The 20,911-nt window shown below is 36.8% G+C and overlaps 1 protein-coding gene across 3 annotated transcripts; it reads right to left on the bottom strand.

Moving 5' to 3' along the window:
- Positions 1–1,627: 1,627 nt before the first annotated feature.
- On the bottom strand, positions 1,628–10,386 carry LOC116205343 (B3 domain-containing protein Os07g0563300). 3 transcript variants are annotated; one of them, XM_031537916.1, is made up of 14 exons: positions 10,005–10,383; positions 8,805–8,886; positions 8,593–8,691; positions 7,020–7,332; positions 6,560–6,902; positions 5,974–6,070; positions 5,472–5,646; positions 5,088–5,167; positions 4,490–4,534; positions 4,126–4,389; positions 3,548–3,597; positions 3,006–3,119; positions 2,830–2,900; positions 1,628–2,689 (listed from the first exon to the last, which is right to left on the bottom strand). In XM_031537916.1, exons 1-14 carry the CDS (start codon positions 10,130–10,132, stop codon positions 1,995–1,997), a joined length of 2,556 nt encoding a protein of 851 aa, XP_031393776.1. In that variant the 5' UTR covers positions 10,133–10,383; the 3' UTR covers positions 1,628–1,994. The 3 variants fall into 3 exon arrangements, with proteins under 3 accessions (XP_031393776.1, XP_031393777.1, XP_031393778.1); XM_031537918.1 differs by having other exon boundaries at positions 2,529–2,669; positions 10,005–10,386; XM_031537917.1 differs by lacking the exon at positions 8,593–8,691 and having other exon boundaries at positions 10,005–10,384.
- Positions 10,387–20,911: the final 10,525 nt, after the last annotated feature.

Below are 20,911 nucleotides of genomic sequence, written 5' to 3'. Positions count from 1 at the left end.
TATTTACACAACGAATTGCATGAAATAGGGAATGATCATTCCTAAACTCTTTTTGAGCAAATGCTCATTCTATCAAAGTGAAAAAGAAATTATTATAATGAGGGAATGATCTTCTGTATTCTTTTTTTTTTTTTCTCGAATACAAGTTAGACCCTTGGCTTTGTACATCTTTCCAACTAATTTAAGTAACACTAAATGAGATGTAGTAGAAGGAAAAACTGTTCATTTCTTTCTATTTCATTCCGTCTTCATATACCAAACTGAAGCAAAAAGTAATTGAAATAAGAAATGATCATTCCATCAAATTTAAAAAGGAAAATTGTTAATCATGAGTAATACTTTTTCCAACTCATATGAGTGACATCAATTGGAATGGATGAGTATAATATTTATTCCATTCCATTATTCCAATTCTTGTACCAAATGGGACCAAAGAGACATATTAGACATGGAATCGGTTTGCGACAGATTCTTCCATCCCAAAGGGACATATTTCGTCTCAAATCCGTCCAAAGGCAGACGGAATTCTTATCCCCGATGGTGGATAATTCCGAAAATCTGTCCCCTTTGGATGGAACTGAGACGAAATGGGACGGAATTTTCAATCTCTCATTATGCTTTGGGTGGGACTTTTTCGGTCCTTTTATCGTCTATATTTTACTAATTAAAAAAGCAATCCTTAAACTTTAAAGGGTGCACTTTTGGATGGAAGAGGGACGGATTCCCGTCTATCAACTTTTTGATGAAAATATTCATTCTCTATGTCTTTCATTTTTTAAAAAATAAATTAAAAAAAATGACTCGAGCTGCTTGCAAAAAGATTATGCACAATTATCCCAAAATTCAGACAATTCCATATAAATTCTTGCACGGTCATAATCGTTCAATTGAGATATAAATCCAGCATTATATATATAGGATAAATTTAAAAAAAACAAAACAAATGAAACCGTAAATCCACTATCCCTCAAACCGCTTCGTCATTGATAAGTGCTTCACTGTCGCATAAGCCATAAGCCTCGTCGTCCATATCGTCTTAACCGTCCGAATGATCATCATCATCCTCATCGATCATCCAGTGTCGCCTTCAATATCTTCCAACCGATCTCTTCATCGCGTCTACACAGCCTCTTTTCTCTCTGACGCTTGTGTTGTGGTAGCTGCTGATGCACCTTATTGCGCATGGCGCCCTGCGATAATGGACGCATAAAATCATGTGACAATGGTCATACAGGGTGCACGCAAAATATGTACAAGTAGGTCTGGGAAACTCTCCTGCAATAATGTATGTGCAAAATTATTGTTTATCGATGAGTAAATTTCCCATTTGGTCCGCGATGAAGTACTACAATTCGATTCATTTAGCTGACCAGTTAGCACTGGTCGTACGTCATCCCCGAATAGGGACTTACGATTGCTGCATGTACGGATCCCCGATAAGAACCTAACAGGCCATAATCTAGCTGCATATTTCATGAACCAACAAACACGTCTGTCAAACCTTTCCAGGATACGAACTATGTCAATCATCCCAGTGGTGACCTATTTACAGACAACACTCATCCCGCATCACAATCAGTTTGATTTCAGAATCGAACCAAATCGAAGAAAATCAAAAGCAATCGCATAAAATAGAACTTTTCTTCTCTATAGCAGAAAACTTAAAAGAGAATGCCTACTTATAGCTTGATCATACAAGGAAAAAGGGCAAAGTCTGGGCTGGTAAGATAAGAAGCAAACACTGTAAATCAAACTCGGAGAACCTAACACTGCCCTCTTTTCATATGAATGTTGATAAAATCCTTCTGTAAACATTGGGCAAAGAATTACTGTATGTAATCAGCCAAAGAAGATACTATTACAACTTCCCCTAATCTTTCTCTATGTACAAACCCCCGAGAAGGCAGGCCCGCATACTTCAATCCGGTCCCCGCCAACCCTAGCTTGCCTCCTTGCCATCAAAATTACAGACCGCAAAAGAAGCAGCACTTTCGTTATCCGTTAGCTGAAGGAGGTGGTACCTTGGCTTCCTGGTGGCCGCTGCCAGTTGCATTGTCCCCTGAAGGATTCCGGTTCTCATCAGAGGGAGGGAACCCCTGCACAAGGTACCCTTCTGTAGCATCGTCGAGCGGCTTTATTAATGTCCCACTGCCTGAATCTGAACCTGGGGACATCTCGTCCTCCCTCTCCGGCTGGATATTGAGGTCAATCTGGCCCCTGAACGGTGAATCAGAAGTCTTCATTTTGTTCAGGTCTTCATCGGAGCCCTCGTGCCCAGTCACCTTTCTCAAGCTCGGGCTGCTATTTGACTGTGAGAGATCTTCTTCCAGGGACTTGTCAGGCATAGGCATCACCTGATCTTGTTGCTTCTTCCCTGAACCTTCTGCCTCCTTCTCGGACTGTCTCTTCTCCCGTCTCATCATGAGGGTTTTGAACCGGCGTTTTACAGTGAGACAGACATTGCATGTACATGTCTGCTTGTGTTTAGGGCCTTTTCCACTCGGAGGCTGTATACAGACAATGCAGGAGCAGCCTGGTCTGTGCCGAGGATGCTTTGTTGTGGCCTGAGAAGATGATGTTTGGGTCCCATCTCCTTCCTCTCCCAAGATCGCAAGGTTTGCCAGGGTATCGAGCCCCTCCAGAGCTTCGGCAGTTTCTTCTTTAGGAGCCTTCAGTTTTTTAGAAGCAGCTACTCAAGCAATATCCATAAACCAAATCACTAATCGGGATAGAAGTGTAATCAATAACAAAACAATAACATAATTGTAGAATCAGTACTACTGACAGTCACTGCAGGTTCCTATTTAGTTCTTCTAAAACAATTTATACCTGAATTAGAGGAGCGTAACAGATCTTCAAGCTCTTCTGATGTCAATTCTTGAGCTGCCGAACAGGAAGACCTGATGACAACAACTCAAATGAATTAAAAACAAAATGCGACTTAAAAATTAAAGAAAAAGGAGGGGCAAAGAGGGAAGGGAGAGGGGGAAGAAATGTTGCATTACCTTTCAGGATCCCATTTGTTTTCAGCACAAGTCCACTTTGAAGGAAGTGGAGAGTCCACTGGTACTTTGCGCCACTTCAAACAATCTTCACATTGAACCCATTGAATCTTTTCACTGTGATGAAACAAGAAATATGCAAGGCCTTTAAAATCCCGAATAGCGATTGAAACCCAACATATAAAAACAAACCAGAGTAGAATAGGTGGCAATCACATACCATCGACACGAGAAAATGTGCTCTTTGTTTATAGTAGCAAGTTACAAAGTCAATAAGGAAAGCAAGTTAAACCCATGCAGACCTTGATTAACATTCGAGGAATATCTAACCAAAATCAGAAAGCTATAAGCTAAATTCTACGGGCAGAAAGGCTACAGAAATTTGCTACCGGCACATACACATAGGCACAAACATATTCTCCAACCAAACCAAGAGATGACACTCGGTGCCGGAAAGAGTTTAACCTTAACCCAGTGTATACTTTGCAAGCCCCAGATTTAAATGTACACAATAAGGACGGCTAAGAGGTAATCAAGTGCTTTACCCTCCATTATCAGTTGCAAATATTGTTGGCTTCCCAAGTACTGGAGCATCCTGTCGAACAAAGAAGTCAGACGTCCAACAAAGCAAGAATTCTCAAATTAAATAATCGACTTGCCCACTAGCTTTAGATTCATAAAATGAAACTTAGTTCATGCATCTAACAGCTGTTACAAAGAAAGATGTGAAGAGTACAATAGTGAAACAATATAAATTGTTTCCTGCATGATAGAAGTTTAACAGGGTTCTATAAGTCATTCAGAACCATAAATAGGGTTTGACCATCTAGAATGATCTAAATAACAAGCATCAATGCAATAAAATCCATTTAGCTAAACGTATTTTGTTATGATTTAACAGAACAAGAAAGCAATAGAGCAGGTTTTAAAGTTCTCCTGCGGTAGGTTTTACGGGTTCAGGAGATAAAAGATGAGATGAACTTATCAGGATACTACACTTTAATCTTTCTTCTGGGGCCAATGAGAAAGTTACAAATGAACTTGAGTGTCATCATAAACAGAAACATTTGACAAACTACGATTATGTTCAAAGACTGAAGCAAAAAAAATAAATAAATAATACCTCATATTCCTCGAACTCAAACCCTTCGATGACCACAATGCTTGGAGCATGGTCTGGAGGAGGGCGAAGAAGCCCTTGAGCTTCTTCCCACGTCAGCTTAAGTTCAATGAGGTCCTCACTATCTATTCTTAAGCGCTTATTTTTCAAACCCAAGGTGCTATTCTTTCTTTTTCTGGACAAGGAAATCTTAGCACCAGGCGCATCTTTTGCTACATATCCAGATTTATCCACTTTAGACCATGAACTAGGATCTGCTGCTTCGCCCTGGTGCAATGATCACACAAAATAAAGGTTCCTGATTAAATGCACAATCACTTGCAAACTTAATTATCGAGGGAAATAGTTTTCAGTCACCGACACTTACAACTTGTCCGGGAACTCCATTGACAGTTTTACCTGCTTCATTTTCCTGCCAAAGAACCAAAAACACCAAAACAAATCAGAATGATATCTTAGATAATTGCAGTAATTTCTCATGGAAAACAGACAAAAGAATGACTTCAGCAAAAAGAGTATATCCCACTGCTAACATGATAAAATCTTAAAAAATCAACTTAAGTAGCTGCTTCTTTTCAGTTTTAGAGATGATAGATTTTCTTCATAATGGTAATAGGCCATTACATCAATGAGTTACAAACGCATGTGCTATTTGTGATGCATTATGCATGTAACAGAATTATAGTTAGGGATTTCAAAGAATAAAGACATAAAGCGCTTGCATTCAGCACATCCTAAGAGTAGGTAATTCACATACCTAAAAGATAATGCAATTATGACACGAACCACAAATATACAGAGCTGCTAAAGCTGAAAACTGCAGAGCTTTAAGCAGATTGATTGTGTTATATTAACAACCAATAAATGCATCAATATATATCAAGTCTACAACAAATTAAGCCGTGGATTAGTACTTCCCAATCCATGCATATGGATGCAGAAGAATATCACTGCAAAGTGCTTACCTGATCAGATGGTAGAGCAGCAGAAGCTTTTCTAAATCCCATGATCAGTTTTCCTTCTGGCTCTAATCGACTAAATGTAACTGCAAATAACAGATACAGAGATCCTGAGTTATTAAAAGAAAAAAAGTCTAAATCGACAAACTTTCATATTCCAGGATGTTGACACTTGATATAAACATGGTGGAAAAGAAGTTGCTTGATTATAAGGGGAATTAAGATTTGCTGACAATGAAGCAAAAATTTAGAACAATGAAAGCAAAAATATCAGTTTTCAACCAAAGCTTTAAAAATGACAGAGACCTACACGTCAAAATAAGTGTATAATCTACACATATGAAATCCCCAAGGATCAAAATTCCATCCTTCCAACTGTTGCTTAATTACCTATGTCACCAGCTTGCAACTGCATAGACTGTATGCATGGGGTAACTCCCTCCAACACATACATTCTGCTGTTATTGTTAGGCCAAAATCGAAACTGGAATGTCCATTCTGAACCTTTTGCATCCTGAACTTTCAGAGGCAACCCCTCAGGCTGGGAAATAGGAGGGAAATAGGCCTGTGCCATCCAGATAATGTCATCATTATGCCAGTCATTTGGCAAGATAATACAATCAATCAGGTCTTTCTTGCAAATCTAAGAACTATCTCAATACATGTAATATCATCAACGCATCTTGACTCCAGTTCCAGCACAAACATCTGATCAAATAATCATCAAAATGCATTAAACAAGTACATTATCGTTCTGGACAGGCCACCTAAGATATATCACTCTTCCACAATGTGGCCTCATAGTAAATACTAACCACAGCATCTAGACAGCTCAAATCAGAGTGCCCCATGCCAAAGATAAAAGCTCTAACACAAGTTATTATGGACTCACCTCAGCACACTTTTTAGGCAGCACTAGTCGTCCTACTTTACCAGCATCACTAGCACTCAACATTTTCTCGAACAGAGGAGTGATGACAGAATTTGAGCTTCCATGATGTCAAGGGTAAAACACAGAATCATAGCAAGAAAGATCAAGCATCCCTCCCATACATTTTGCCTTAACATAAGTGAAAAAAGAAATATATTCACGCACGTGAAATATTATTAGCTCACAAGTACCACCAAGGTGGTAGCCCAGTTGGTAACGGACTTCGTCTTCCAAAGGGGAGGTCAAGGGGTCGAAAATCGACTTAAACACGAAAGCGCTTGCGTTAGTAGACCCTTGTCCTCTACCTTATGGGAGCTGTTCTGATCCATTGTGCGCTTTGGTGGGATTATGGTGACCTAGGTGGGCTATGTCTCACCGAACCCTTTACCCATTCGGGCGAATGAAACATTCCATGGCGGCTGTGGAGCCTTTCTGGTCTCCGGAGGGGGTTTGCTACACTGGTCTCCCCCTCCCAGCCTTTTATTCAGCCAAAAAAAATTAGCTCACAAGTTAATGAACTATTGCACAACATGAATAGCAAGGATACTCTCCAGAGATTTGCTGTAGCTCTTGATCAGTTATCCTGGGCCAGTAGCGAGGAAGCAATTGATTTTTTCCACGGACATCACCACGAGGCCGTCCATTTCGTATTTGATTTTCAACCGGAGAATTGATTTCGTGGAGCATATTACCATAAAAATGCTTCGCCAATGTAGGTGGAGGTGCTGGCCGAAACTGAGGTCCTGCAACCCCTAGATGTCCATTTGTTTCATTGGTTAATGCATAAGATGTGGCCAACCCAAATTGTGGCGTAGATGGTTCTTCCTTCAGAGAGACAGAGTGCTGAGGATTATTCATAAAGCAACTCTGATGCTCCTCGGTTCTAAGGGCTGCAACATAATGTCCAATTCATTTTAGTTGTCAAGCTGTCCCATCTTTCCAAACATGAGGTAGAAGACATTAATGACAATTCTCAATTGTATTACATGCAAAGGAAGAATCAACACCTGCATGTCCATTTTCATATTTCTCTATCGGACCCTGCTTGACACTTCCATTCATAAGTCTTTCAGAAAAATCCAAGGGGGCATATCTTTCGCGAGGCAAAAGTCTATCGGTGTTAATTGATCCATCAACCTCATAAGGTGACCTTGGATGCAGTTCAGGCCGAGGAATGCAAGAATTGAACAAACTGGGTGCTTGCCGCCATGGTACAGGACCTGATCCTGCTAATTGATTCAATTTGACAGGATGATCCTTCAGTCTATCAGGAGAAGATGCATGGAAGAACAAAGAAGCTGGCCATGCTGGACTTGCTGTCTGGAAAGGACACAGTAGCAAACCATCAATTTCAGGACAGGAAAAAAAGGAAAAACAAATAAAAAAAAAAGAGCACTATCAGTGGCCTGACAGAGAGTTTGCACAACGTTATGGATACTTTTCATGATAATATGATGAAGCTGGGTTTTTGAAAACTTGAAATAGCAGGAAATGAAGACTTTCAGCAAACAGATTGATCTAGACAAGGCAAGTTACTATGCGAGCTCAAAGTGTTTCCAAAAGAGCACAAATTAAATTCAAATAGGAGTGTCATTCTAATTTTGGGGAATAGTATGGATAAACTTGCACAGGCTCAAAATTAAGTCACAATTGTCAATAAAAATTTTAGACATTTAGACTATCAACTAACGGATCCACTGAAACCGACAGCAGAAAGCCTATGGTCCTGAATATTAATTTCCAACTATCAAGATAAGCCAGCCACATGCAACGCATGTCAAAGATAAAATACTAGAAAATAAAAGATAAAAGAAGCTTTAACAGAGAAGCAACAACCATATGATCCCTATAATTACAAGCAAGGTTATACATTCACAAGTTCTCTTACTGTAAATTACATTGAGATGAACACCGTGTATAACTATTGACTGACGTACTCAATCAGAAAATTTTGTTTGAAATCATGCTACTAAACTATGCCAGACTTGCTAAGCTTACACGGTTTCTAGAGTCAACTGGCATTTTATACAAGGAAAATTCCAAGTCAATATTGCAAATATCCCAAGAAGGCATGGGATGTGATAGAACAATTTGCTAATTGTCAACAGAAGTCTCACTCATTAAAAGATAGAATAGGGCCAAAAGCAACCTGGAACCAAGCGCAAGAAGTTGAATCAACAACAATTTATGACTACAAAAAGAAAATCAGTTTGAATGCATGAGCTACCATTTTGGGATGTACTCAATTAACATAACTAAGACCAAATTAGACTAGTATACTAACCAAGACTTGCTTAGACTTAGATCTCTATAATTGCTAAGAGCCCATCGGCTCGTATATAAGGAAAATATCCAAGTTCCCTCTCTTGCAAGTGTCTTGAGAAGGAATCTAAGGAGAACTGGACACTAATTTTTGCAATGCTAGGCACTTACTTGAGGATAGAAAAGTAATGTGTAAAAGTAATGGGAACCAACAAGAAATTAGCAACAACATGCAAAGAATGCACAGGAACAATAACAAAAGCAATCACGGAGATACTTGGACTATAACTCAATCAAGACGACTGGACAGATGCTTACAAAATGAACATTTTTCCGAGCACATGTGGCACACTCAATTCCTCCAGGATCCAACAATGCAAATGTATGAGCAGAGACTATACATCCACAGTGAACATGCTGCAAGAAAAGTTAGGTAGAAGACTTCAGCCCACATAAAGATAAGTATACAGATTAAGTTTCTAGCATCTTCAGCATCTAGAAAGCATAGCCATTAATTTTTCTCGACTTACCTTCCCACAAGATTCACAATCCCTCCAGCCAGAAGCTTTTGAGTGGAAGGTCTCACAGAATCTCCCTTCCTCGTATAAAGAACTGAATGTTTAAGAAACATACCATAGAATTATGATATAACCAAGGAAAGAGATATAAGGATTACAATAAAAACGATATCAACCACCTCAAAAACTATATAATGATGTCGTATAAGATGGAGGATGGGTTAAAGCATAACCTACAGTACGGCTTGCACTCTAAGACAAACAATAAAGCAGAGAGAGCAAAGTTAGACGCAATATAAAACAAGAGGAATGAAGGATCCTTATTAGTAAAAAGACTGACAGCTCATACTACGCTGCCACAGAGACGATACAAATTTTGACTAGATGTGGAGTAAGTAAACAGATCTTCATACCCAAACCATTTAAAGAATAATATCTCACAAAAGACAGATAGTGCTCATTGCCCAGAGTAATGATTCCTGATCAACTAAATCACTAAGCTCCCTACTACTGAACAATCCACGAAAATAAATATAGCAATGATTCATGCACTTGGCAACCCTTTCCAATTTCCTTATGAGACACTGGTTATATCAGTTCAGATATATATTCAACATATCACTCACTTACTGCCATCAGGAAATATCCACCCCTAAGCAGTCTATCCCCTGAATTAAATAGCCGCCCTACCATAATCAACCGAGAGTACACAAAAAGCAGGCTCACTTAATGCCAATTTCACCAGATTGAACTCCTTAGCAGAACGCATTCAACATCATACTACCAATACCAAAATTAACAATTGACCGGAACAGCTACTAGTTAAATAGCTCCACAAATCAGAGAGAGAATAAAACCAAAACGCTCATCTCCAAGAGCAAAGAAAACCAACCAAAAAAAAAAAGGCCGATAGATAAGTTCAAAACAGTCAACGAAAAGCAGAAAATCGGAGCAGGTGCATCAGTCGCAGAGATCAGCGCATTGACAAGAAGCACACAGCGAATTAAATGCAACGCAATCGGATTGACAATTAACCAGAACTAACACGAAAGGCCTCACCTAATTCGAGACCTAAACGATCATTAGCACTAATTAAACGTACAAGAGAACCTTCCAGCACCGAACAAACAGCTCGAACTGAGCTAAAGACGAAAATTGACGAGAAGGAGACGGAGTTCTAAAGACAGTCAACAAGGAGCAGCTGGTGCTTACGCGCATCGATCGCAGAGCTCCGCGAACTCGCCGGTGCGGAGCCGCCACCCCTTCCTCGGCCGGTCCGGCCTGAGCTCCGTGCAGTGCGAGTTGTAGCAGGACTTGGAGGGAGCAGGGGGGGCCGACATCGGAGCCGCCGCCGCCGCCGCTGCTTCTGAGCTCAGCTCCACGCACTACGCAGCACAACCGCACATATCCCCAAATTCAACAACCAGTGAGAGAGAAATATCCACAGAACTGAGAGAGAAATGGCAGTTCGGGGTTTGCCTCCTCGGCTGATCTGCGCAATCATGTAACGGAGATCGATACACAGAGAAAAGAGAGAGAGAGAGAGAGAGAGGGAGGGAGGGAGGTTAGAGAGAGAGAGTATATATTTATTGCTCGATAATAAATATTGGGCGATAGATATATATACATATATATATATATATATATGTACTTACGTCTAAACTATACAGATATATATGGGTGTACGTATAGGTCGCGTTTGGGTGAATGTGTGAGACGGGCTTAAGGATTACGTCGAGTGGTGCCATATTTTTTGGGGAGTCGTCGCGTTCTCTCTCTTATTCAATCTGTCGTCTCTCTTTTCTCTCCTTAAGGGGCGTCGCCGTCGACTTCCTCGTTTTCCATTGGACGGAAATTCCATATTATCCGCAGAAAAAACAATATTAAGAAATTTTAACTATTAGTGCACGCAACAAGCTAGTACTATGGGCCATGGGAACCCATGCTCGTGTATCACACGTGCTTAAAAAGAATTGAGAAGGTCTACCGAGGAGGTCTGCGGTGCAATCTTTTTTACCCTGAATCATTTTTTTTTTTGGATTGTTGGGTTATAAATTATAATTGTTAATGAATATATAAATAAATACATAGCTGATCTATGCCGAAGCATTTTGAAATGAGTTTCGATATCCCCTTAAGATCTCAATCGAAATCCATGTCGAATCAGAGATAGGGGCAAAGGTGGTAATTTATGACAAAACTGTGGGCAATATATCGTCTTCCACTCACATTTAGCAAGGGCTCTTGTGTAACAACTCATTGGTTGCAGAGTTAACTTTCACGTAGATTTTCACTATTTCGCTTGTCTTGACCTGTAAAATTATTTATTGAAAATTTGTATTCAATTAGGGGTGTCTAGGTCCAGACACCTTTTTTTTTTTTTTTTGCAGTACCAAACTCCATTCTGTTGGGGACATATTCCAAAATTTTGAAACCAACCCTACCTTGTTAGGACTTGGAATTAAAACTTGAATTATACTACAGGTTCCAAGTACCATGTTAAAATCTGTAACTTTTTATTTTATTTTTTTCTCTTCAAACACAATAAATGAAATAAATAATTAAAATCGAAAAAATCTCATTTACAATCACGCAAAACAGATAAATATCGACATAGATTAATCGGATCACATCCATCCATCCACAGAACTAAAGGATTATGCAGCTCTCCTTAGAATTAACAAAGCAAGTAAGCAACTAAAAGATTATGCACCTATTTAGCAAAAAATGATGATGTAGCTATCCTTAGTAGATAAAGCAAATAAGTTCTCCTTAGGATTTTGTAACTATTACGTCGCACATAAAGGATTATGTAAATATAAAATAATTTTTAAAAAAAAATTGGGTAACTTTCAACGATACCCCATATAGTTTGTGAAATGACCAGCGACACATATACTTTTAAAAATTAGCCACACGCCACCCTTCCTTTCGTTGTCGTGGCACTAACAGAATATTCACTTTGCCATGTGGATCTCATGTCACGGAACTGCACAAACCGACTAGTTACCTGATTTTTTTACCCGAACCAAATCTGACCAGATTTAAAACAGTAGAAATCGGCAAAAGAAGAGGTGGTATGTAGCTAATTTTGAAAGAATAACCAACTATAAGGGGTGTCATCGAAATTTATCGAAAAAAATATATAGGTCTCGGGTGTCGGTTCCGTGGGTACCCTATATATTGGAACCGAAACCTGAACCTATTTTCACTGGTTCCTTAAATTACTATTCATACTCTACCCTATTTTCAATTAGAGTTACCCGGGCGCTTCCCTAACGGGTAGGTTCCAACTGGTTTTAGGTATATATGGTATCCATGCAGAACCCTATACGTAGTTGTGTAGTAATAAATGCAGGGCGGGAACTTGACCAACCCTCATGGTTCGTGTCCCTTGACCATTTAGGTAATTTCTTAATTTGATTAAATCCGTATTTCAACCAATTAAAGTTTGTTGAGTTTACTACATAAAATAAACCACTTCTTTCTCTCTCTCTCTCTCTCTCTATATATATATGTATAAAGTTGAAACCCGCATAATAAATAGAGTCAGAATAGTAACTTTCTAAATAAGATAAGGCTATAAAGGTAAACCGATTGACTTCTTTCAAAATAAATGCTCTCTCACTAATGAAATACAATTATTAAAATAAAATATGTAAGAGATTAACGAAAATAATTTAAAATGTATCAACTTATTGCAATATAAAAAATAAAAAAGAATGTAAACGAGATGATTTAAAATAATTCATATATCTTATATCATTTCCTATTATAATGTCTCAACATATTGCAACATAGAAAACAAAAATTAAATATTTGAAATGAAGGTGTCATACAATTTCATAGTTCAAAAATGTGTAATCGAGTTTGTGTAAGTATGTAATATAGAACGATTAATTAAATATAGAATATACCATAATTGCGACCGTTAATTGAAAATATTTATCAAAACACTGAAAATTAGTATAATTTTATCAATTGATTATCATATGAAACTTAAGATCAATATTGAAAATCTTTTATTGTGTTAAGAGGTAAATATATATTTCAAAATTCAAACTAATTGTTATAAGAAATAATATACATATATGTGTATATTAAAATGAACATATAAATATACATGTATTGAATGCAAATGATATAAAAAAATAAAGTTTAAAACTAAGGGCATGTTTGGATTCCCAAACACCAAATTTTAACTTTAACTTTAACTTTAACTCAACACACTACACAACAAAAATACACATTTCTCAAGTCAAAAATTTTAACTTTAACTTTAACTCAACACACTACACAACAAAAACACACGTTTTCCAAGTCAAATTTATAATCACATCTCATTTGTCATTTTCTACCATCAAAATCAAAATTAAAGTTATTTTAACTCTGAATCCAAACGCACCCTAAGAATCTCCTAAACAATGTTTAACAAAAAAACGAATCAAATCTTTATCCTAATTACAAAACTTAAAATATGCAACAAAACTATATTAACGGTTTATTTAAAACATATGACACATATTTATTGAAATAATTAGTTTTAAATTATTATTATTATTATTTATTTACTCTAATTCATAATATGGGATGGGAGTGACTCTGTCCCACCAAGGAACTTTGACTTGTATAAGTGTTGTCCTCAATTTTTTTTTATATATGATTTGTGCACAGGGAGCAATTTTGTTAAAAGTGGCCAGGCAATTTTCGAAAGATTAGAGTGAAGATTGCTTCATAGAAAACGTGTAGGTAGCTCAGTCGGAATAAGAACTCGACCAACCCTTGCAGTTAGTGCCCTTTGACCATTTAGCTAATTTCTTCATGTGATTAAATCAAAATTTAAACCAATTTCGTTTGTCAAATGGGGTTGACTCAAACCGTTTTAAATGCATATATTTCATTTATTTGACATGTATCTGAAATGGGTGTTTCTATATTGACATTCAAGGAACCATTCACAGCATGCGGAGTCGACTTTTGCGTAGTTTTTTTGGTACTAAATACGAGGTAAGAACTCGACCAACCCTCATAGTCCGTGCCCTTTGCTCACTCAGTTTTCTTCGTCATATAAAATCCATATATATATATAAAACAAATTTTAGTTTATCAAGCTGATACACTCCCTTTCAAATACGTTGCTTTGTTTGGTAACAAAATCTAATTTAATTTAACTTAATTTTTTTCTTAATTCAATAATACAATCATTATTTTTTATCTTCAAATTTTCTTTCATACTTTTTTTATCTATTATTTAAAATAATTTTTCAACATTAAAATATCTCAACTGTTCAATATTTTATTCCCAATTCAACAATACAATCATTACTTTTTTATTTTTTTTCAAATTCTCTCATATGTTTTTCCCAATTACTTTTTTCTTTATATCTTTAGATCAAATTAAATCAAATTAAATCAACTTAACTTTGTTACCAAATGTAATGTTACATACTTGACATGTAACCGAACGGAAATGGGTGTTTCTATGAATACTTTCAAAAGATTTTTTGTATCTAATATATATTGTGAAATAATTTTTTATTTGGTAATCACAAAAAGAAATTGAGTAATTTTCAATGATTAGTGGCATCTAAAGTCTGCAAAACAAAGTGAAGATATTTTCAATGGAAGGTCGTAAAACATGAGTGGCGCGAGGGCTCTTTCGGTGATTTAGCAGTCGAGTTAGACCCGTGGAAGAGGTGTGCTGATTTTGATATCACTGAATTGAACTGCCCCGCGTGGTGGAAGGCCAGGATCAGGGTACGTGCGCATGTGCATGTGCACGAGTAGCAAACTCTCGATACGCACGCAAGTGGGGGATTGCCGGGCTCACTGTTTGAACGGCTAATATCTCCATCGGCGGCAGCCGCTGCTCGGCCTGCATCAAGTCGGATGCTTTTGGCATTGACTGCCACGTGCTTTTGCGGCGTTTGAAGATTGGACTGTTTCCCGCCTCGTTCTTGTTTGGTTCCAAAGTACTTGTTTAGGAAAGAGAATATTTATACTTAAATAATATATTTAAAGTTTGAGAAAACTATCAAGGTCATTCTGTTTGGATTCAAAGTTCGTTGATTTTAATTTTAACTTTAACTTTAACTCAACACACTACACAACAAAATACACATTTTCCAATTCAAAAATTTTAACTTTAACTTTAACTCAACACACTATACAACAAAAATACACGTTTCCCAAGTCAAATTTATAATCACATCTCATTTGTCCTTTTCCACAATCAAAATTAAAATCAAAATAAAAATAACTTTAACTTTGAATCCAAATGGTCCCTCAAAATTCATATTGCTATCAATTTGGTCCTTCAAAGATTTTGTCATCAATATGGTCATTTGAAAATCATATTACCATCAGTTTGGTCTTTCAAAAATTTTTACCATCAATATGGTCATTCAAAGATCATTCCCTCCATCAAATTAATCCTCCCTTAAAAACACCATTAGTATTGCATAACTCCTTCAAATAATTTTTATAAAAATTAAAAATAAAATCGAAAAAATTCTATTTGTTGAAACAAAAATCGACAATATTTCTCACTATAACGCATGCGTTGTGATTCTATCAACCGTTTGATCGTCTCCATCTCCATATCCATCTCCATCTCCATTCATCTTCATCTTTCCAATTGATATTGAGAAGAAGAACAAAGAAACCAAGCATAAACGTACATTTTCAACATGAACATATACAAACTAAATGTTACAAAGAGAGTGTGAGAGAAACTAAGAGAAATCAGTTTTTCTTTTGCCTAAAAAAGACTTTTAATATATATTTTTTTTATTTTCTATAGAAATTATTTGACAAAATTAAGCAATTCTTACAGTTTTTTAACGGAGGATTAAATTGATGGCAATATGATCTTTAAATGACCATATTGATGGTAAAAATCTTTGTAGGACTATGAGGGTAAAAATCTTTGAAGGATCAAACTGATGATAATATGATCTTTTAAGGACCAAATTGATAATTTTCTGTTAAAGTTTTTAAAAACTTGAAAATGGTCAAATGATTTGGCGTTAATGTTCTTCACATTTTGACAGTAAAGATGGACTCATCGTTGTATCCAATCTCTTCATTGATACAATCAACACACAGATAGTGGGAGAATATATATATATATTTTTTCACCTATCCATATCGTCGATCCTCAGAACTACCGAGTAAAAGAAGTAAATTTAAGATGGGTCTATTATATACAGCCACATGTCATTTCTTTTCTCGACATATTTTTTTGTTTTTTATCTTCTTCGTTTGTCTTTTGCCCTTCCACGTATGTCTCCTAGAAGTAGTTTTGAGATGACGTTCCATATTAACTTTAATAGTTTGGTGGCATGTATTTAAATAATTGTATCTGTTCTATGCCGAATCAATTTGGAATGAATTTTGATATCCCTTAAATATCTCAATCGAAATCTACGTCGAACCAGATGCAGGACCGAGGTGGTAATCTATGACAACCCTGCGAGCAGTACATCAAGCCCTCACATTCAGCGCAGCTTTTGTGTGTCAACACTCACTAGTTGCAGAGTTAACTTGTCTCGATAAAGTTGACTTGTATTTCCCTTTAGGGTAAAGGTGCATGTAATTGTGTAATTGCAAGGCGGGAAACTCGACCATATACCTGTAATCTCTCGATTTGATTAAATCCGAATCTAAATGGATTCAGTCTGTCAAGTTTACTACATAATTGAGCTCAAATTATAACATGTTATAAATGCATCCTTATTTACTTGACACATATAATATGAAATGGGAGTTTCTATGGTCCATTCAAGGAACCACTCCACACATAATGAGTCGATTTTCGGGTGAATTTTTACTTTTCGGTCATAAGGGAGATCTATAACCAAGTATAGAGATAGAAATAAAGCAAAATAATGAAGTACTTAAGTCTTATTGATGAGAATCGGATTCGGAATCTTTTAATTCCGAATTGACACTTTGTGCCACTTCACTAGAACCTCTTCTCCACTTGAATTTTCATTATTTCATTTATTTGTATGCGTCTCTTCCAAGAAAAGTGTATGCGGGTGGTTCGTATCCTTTGACCATTTAACTTTCTTCATCCACTCAAATCCAAATCCGTTTTAAATGTAAATATATGTACTTGGCATGTAATATGGAATGGGAGTGAAAATGGTCACTCCAAGGAAATTTAACTTGTGTATGCCGTTGGTAATTTATTTATGATCATTTGTGTATGAGAAACAATTATTTCAAGTGATCGGGTAATTTGCAAAAGATAGATTAGATGTAGGGACAAAGGTGGGACTTCATGACAAAATTGTGGACAATATCTCAACCCTCACATTTGCTTACAGTTTGCCAGTTGCGTAGTTGATTTTCACAATTTTATCAGTCTCTACAAGTATGTGTCGATGTACTGTGTATAGAATACGCGTACACAGCTCTGTCGTAATCATTGTGGGGGGTGAGAACATGACGAGCCCTCGCATTTCATGCCTTTGGCCATTCAGCTGATTTCTCATCATATGATTACATCTATATAAACCAATTCAGTTGGTCAATTTTAGTACGTAACAGAGTTAATACGTCCCATTTCAAACCCAAATTTCTGTATTTGACATGCATTCGAAATGATTGTTTCCATATAGTGCCTTTAAGGAACTATTTACTACATTCAGGGTAAATTTTCATGAGAGTTTTTAAAATCCATTTATCTTGATAGATATAAGCGCTTCACAAGAAAGCGTGCACGCGGTTCCGTCATAATAAATACGAGTCAAGGACTCGACCAGCCATCATGGTTCGTGCTCTTTGATCATTTAACTTTCTTCATCCTATTAATTAAGCCCATATTTAAAACCAATTCAGCTTATCGAGATGATACGCCATGTTTCAAATGTATATTTACATACTTGATAGTGTCTATTCAGAGAAATGGATGATTATATGAATCCTTTCAAAAAAAAATTTTCTTTATTTATAAGATTTGAATCCGAAAACTAATTTAAAGTCGAACAACTTAAATTAATTAAAATCCGGTAATTATATATGTACACAGAACCCTGAACAAAGCTCGAATAAAATGACATGGTGTTGATGTTGTTTACATTTTGACACTAAAGATGAACTTATCGTTATATCCAATCTCTTCAATGATACAATCAACATACACATAATCGAAGGATTTTTAATACCACCCGTCTATGTCTTCGATCCTCAGAACTCCCGAGTGAAAAATAAAAATAAGGCGGGTCTATTATATGGAGCCACATGCCACTTCTTATTTTAACGTTATTTTTGTTCTCTCTTGCTCATTTGCTTTATCCCCTTCTATGTACGTCTCCCGGAAGCAGTTTTGAGACAACGTCCTATATTTTTGTTTTGTGTTATTATAATTATTGTCGGGCATTACATGGCAATTCAAAATAAAAATAAGAAATAGTGATTTCTTAGCCTACGTCTTTCTAGCATATTATTAATGTAATTTGTTTGATCCTGCGCAATATCGCACAGGTTATAATTGCTTAGTAATGCAACGAAAGAAATGAAAAAGTTAGGACATGTTTATTTCGGGAAAAATCTTTTATATTTTTGTTTTCTAGTTTTTTTTCCCTACCTTTCCTCAATTATTTACTAAACTAATTTCAGAAGTCATATTTACATGTTCAAAACTGATCGTATTTTCTAGAGAAATTTGAGACTTGAATAATATGTGGATTAAAGTTTTCGTTATTATTTATCTTATTTTTGATATATTAGAAGAGATTACTTGAAAACAAAATTTTCATTATATGACACACTATAGAAAAAGAAACATGCCGTAAAAGAATTTCGGTACATGTGAACATCCGTAAGAATATAAATGGTTAGTACTAATAAGAGATTTGGTAATAATGTAAAACTTATATCGATCTAAGGTCCAACAACGATCGTAAACTTTCTCGTAAAGGGAATTTATTTAATTAAGAAAGAAATCGATTACTTAATTTGGACCATCAATATTACCTCTAGATTGACATTTATAGAATTCGTGAGGGAATTTTCTCTCGATTTCAAAGATGACCGTACATGATTTTTTTTTTGGACTTATTTGATTTTCATGTATAGTTTGATCTAGACAAATTTAGATACACTGAATATTATCTCATTAGTTTAGGGAAATATTCTGCTTATTATTATTACTACTAGAATAATTATCTTTCTAGTAATGATAATTTTACCCTCTCTATTAATTTATAAAAGAGTCGAGGTGGCATTCTGTAATTGGCCGTAATTTTTAGTTGTATATACTCTGTATTACGCTCGTTCTATTTCTTTCCTTTGAACTAAACATGATCTTAGATCAATCGTTTAGCAACGACTTTTTTTTTCCTTTTAATATGGATAAGTATTTTAGCAACGACTTTTATGATAAGTGCTATATCGTGATGATGAGAATATATATATATAAAATAATTATATATAGATATATGAATGAAATAGTGAAAGAAAATTTTCTTTTTAATTTTATTATTGAAAAGGTTATCGAGCCTAATAAGAAATAGGGAGGATCGATGTAAATCGCGCAAGGATCAAGAGCTTGGATCAATAGGTGGCTCTCTCTGTTAATTTTCTCTCGGAGAGACCACGAGCTTGATAAATTCTAATTATGAATTATGTTAATTAGTGAAATTAAGAAAAATTGCCAGGTGGAGTAGATATAGGAAAACAAAGCACTCAGGCAGCGACATACTGACACGGACCGACCCATAAATGTGCGATAAAGAAAAATATAACTAGTAATTTTATTATGTATGCCGCAATTGCACATGTTCGTCAAATAAAAGCAAAATAGATGTACGGGGGCTTAGTTCCAAGAATAAAAGTTCCATCACATAATGATCTGCTTACTCACAATTGAGCAAATGGATGAACCTCCAAACCTAAGCTAAAAACCCTAACAAATAATCACAACAACTGAATGTAAACCAATGAACCTACAAATCGATCTATCTATAGCTAGAAACCCTAACCATTAATGGAAATATGTACCGTAGACTATCACTTGGGGTTGATGTGCAGCGTGGAATTGGTTGACTGGTGGAGGCGGAAGACTAGCATTATTAGCATGCATCTGGATTATCATTAGCTGCATACTGGAACAGAGTAGGCAGAAGCATCTGATCATCGCTGGGCTTCGGGTCGTGCCTGCAGTACAGTCCGGCAGCGTCGGCCGGCACATAGAAAGAGTAGGTCGGCATCGGCTGGTGGAATATTAATCCACGGTGGTCAGACTCACCGAGCAGTGATGATCCCACCATTAATGGGGTTGGGACGACGTTGTTCGACTGATCCTGCAGCAGCAGCAGGGCCGCTAATTCCTTCTCTGATTTCATGGCCTCGAGCCTCTTCTTTGCACCCTCTAGCTTGTGCCCTAGAAGGGTTTTGAGCAATATCACCTCCTCTTCCTCCGACAAGTGGGCAATCAAATCGTCGCAGGCCGACGTGCGGGCCTTCGCGAGCTCCGTGCCAAGCTTCCTCTGCCGTTCCAGAAAGTACTCATCGAGACCCACGACGGCACCCCTGATCTTCGCACTGCGGCGGCCAGTGCCCACCTCGTTCTTGTAGCGATTGATGATCCGAGCAACCCCGTCGGGGTTTGGGGGCCAGATTTCCGGCACATGAGGGCGGTCGCTGATCACCGGAGTGCCGTAGATTATCACGCACGTGTCCACTCCGCAGAGAATCGAGAATTCCTTGGCCTTCTTCAGCAGCCCGTTCTTCCTCTTCAAGCGCCAATCTCCCCCGACCCATTGAACGATGTTGTTAATTTCTCTATTAGTTTCTCTGTCCGAACACCTTCTTAATTCGTGGACTGGAGCAGAAATCAGATTTGGTAGGAAGGGGACGGTGGAGCGTGACTGTGTGTTCTTGCATATTATGTGTGTGTATATAAGGAAGTGAAGTGAGCCAACGGTAATAATTTCTCTTGCCAGCTAATTAATTATGTTCATTTTAGGAAATAATATCATAGAGAGTATCTTAACCTATTCATGCATAGTTTGTATTATTTCCTAAAATTGATGTACATATAATTCACATTATATACGATTCTTTCATTTACTAATTTCCTTAAATATTTTCAAGATGATTTTTTTTTC

The sequence above is a fragment of the Punica granatum genome, chromosome 4, assembly GCF_007655135.1.
Source record: "Punica granatum isolate Tunisia-2019 chromosome 4, ASM765513v2, whole genome shotgun sequence".
In the NCBI taxonomy this organism is placed as follows: domain Eukaryota; kingdom Viridiplantae; phylum Streptophyta; class Magnoliopsida; order Myrtales; family Lythraceae; genus Punica; species Punica granatum.
This window is presented reverse-complemented; position numbering and strand designations above follow the sequence as displayed.